The 312-nt window shown below is 78.5% G+C and overlaps 1 protein-coding gene across 1 annotated transcript in view; it reads right to left on the bottom strand.

The window, feature by feature from the left end:
• The window catches only part of CLK3 (CDC like kinase 3), a gene marked incomplete at its 5' end in the record, with an annotated part of 14295 nt that extends 14016 nt beyond the window's left edge, over positions 1-279 (bottom strand). Inside the window, 1 exon segment of the mRNA XM_006163022.3 lies at positions 22-279. Coding sequence (XP_006163084.2) covers positions 22-279 — 258 coding nt within the window.
• Between the last annotated feature and the right edge of the window lie 33 nt (positions 280-312).

The raw sequence follows: 312 nt of genomic DNA, 5'->3' as shown, positions 1-312 counted from the left end.
CGCCCCCCCGCCCCCCCCCCCCCCCCCGCCGTGTGGTGGCGCACGTCGGTCCCCCGGCCGGCCAGGTGCGCGTCCCCGGCCCGCGGGACTCCGAGGCCGAAAGGTGGAGCCCCCAGCCGACCGCAGGGCTCAGCCTGCGCTGCCGCTGAGACTCCTTCCCGCGCGCGGAGCGGACAGGCTTTGTTTCCCCGAGGGTGCCGGAGACCACCGAGGGCCGCGCGCCGGGGCCCTCTGGCGAGGCCCAAGCGAGAGACGCCCCATTGTCCCGGTGCGTGCGGGATTCACGGAGGCCGCGGCGGCACGTCCCGCCTC

Source organism: Tupaia chinensis, unplaced genomic scaffold (assembly GCF_000334495.1).
Source record: "Tupaia chinensis unplaced genomic scaffold, TupChi_1.0 Scaffold141293_1, whole genome shotgun sequence".
NCBI classification, from domain to species: Eukaryota; Metazoa; Chordata; class Mammalia; order Scandentia; family Tupaiidae; genus Tupaia; species Tupaia belangeri.
The sequence above is the reverse complement of the archived record's forward strand: the minus strand, read 5'-3'. Positions and strand labels throughout refer to the sequence as shown.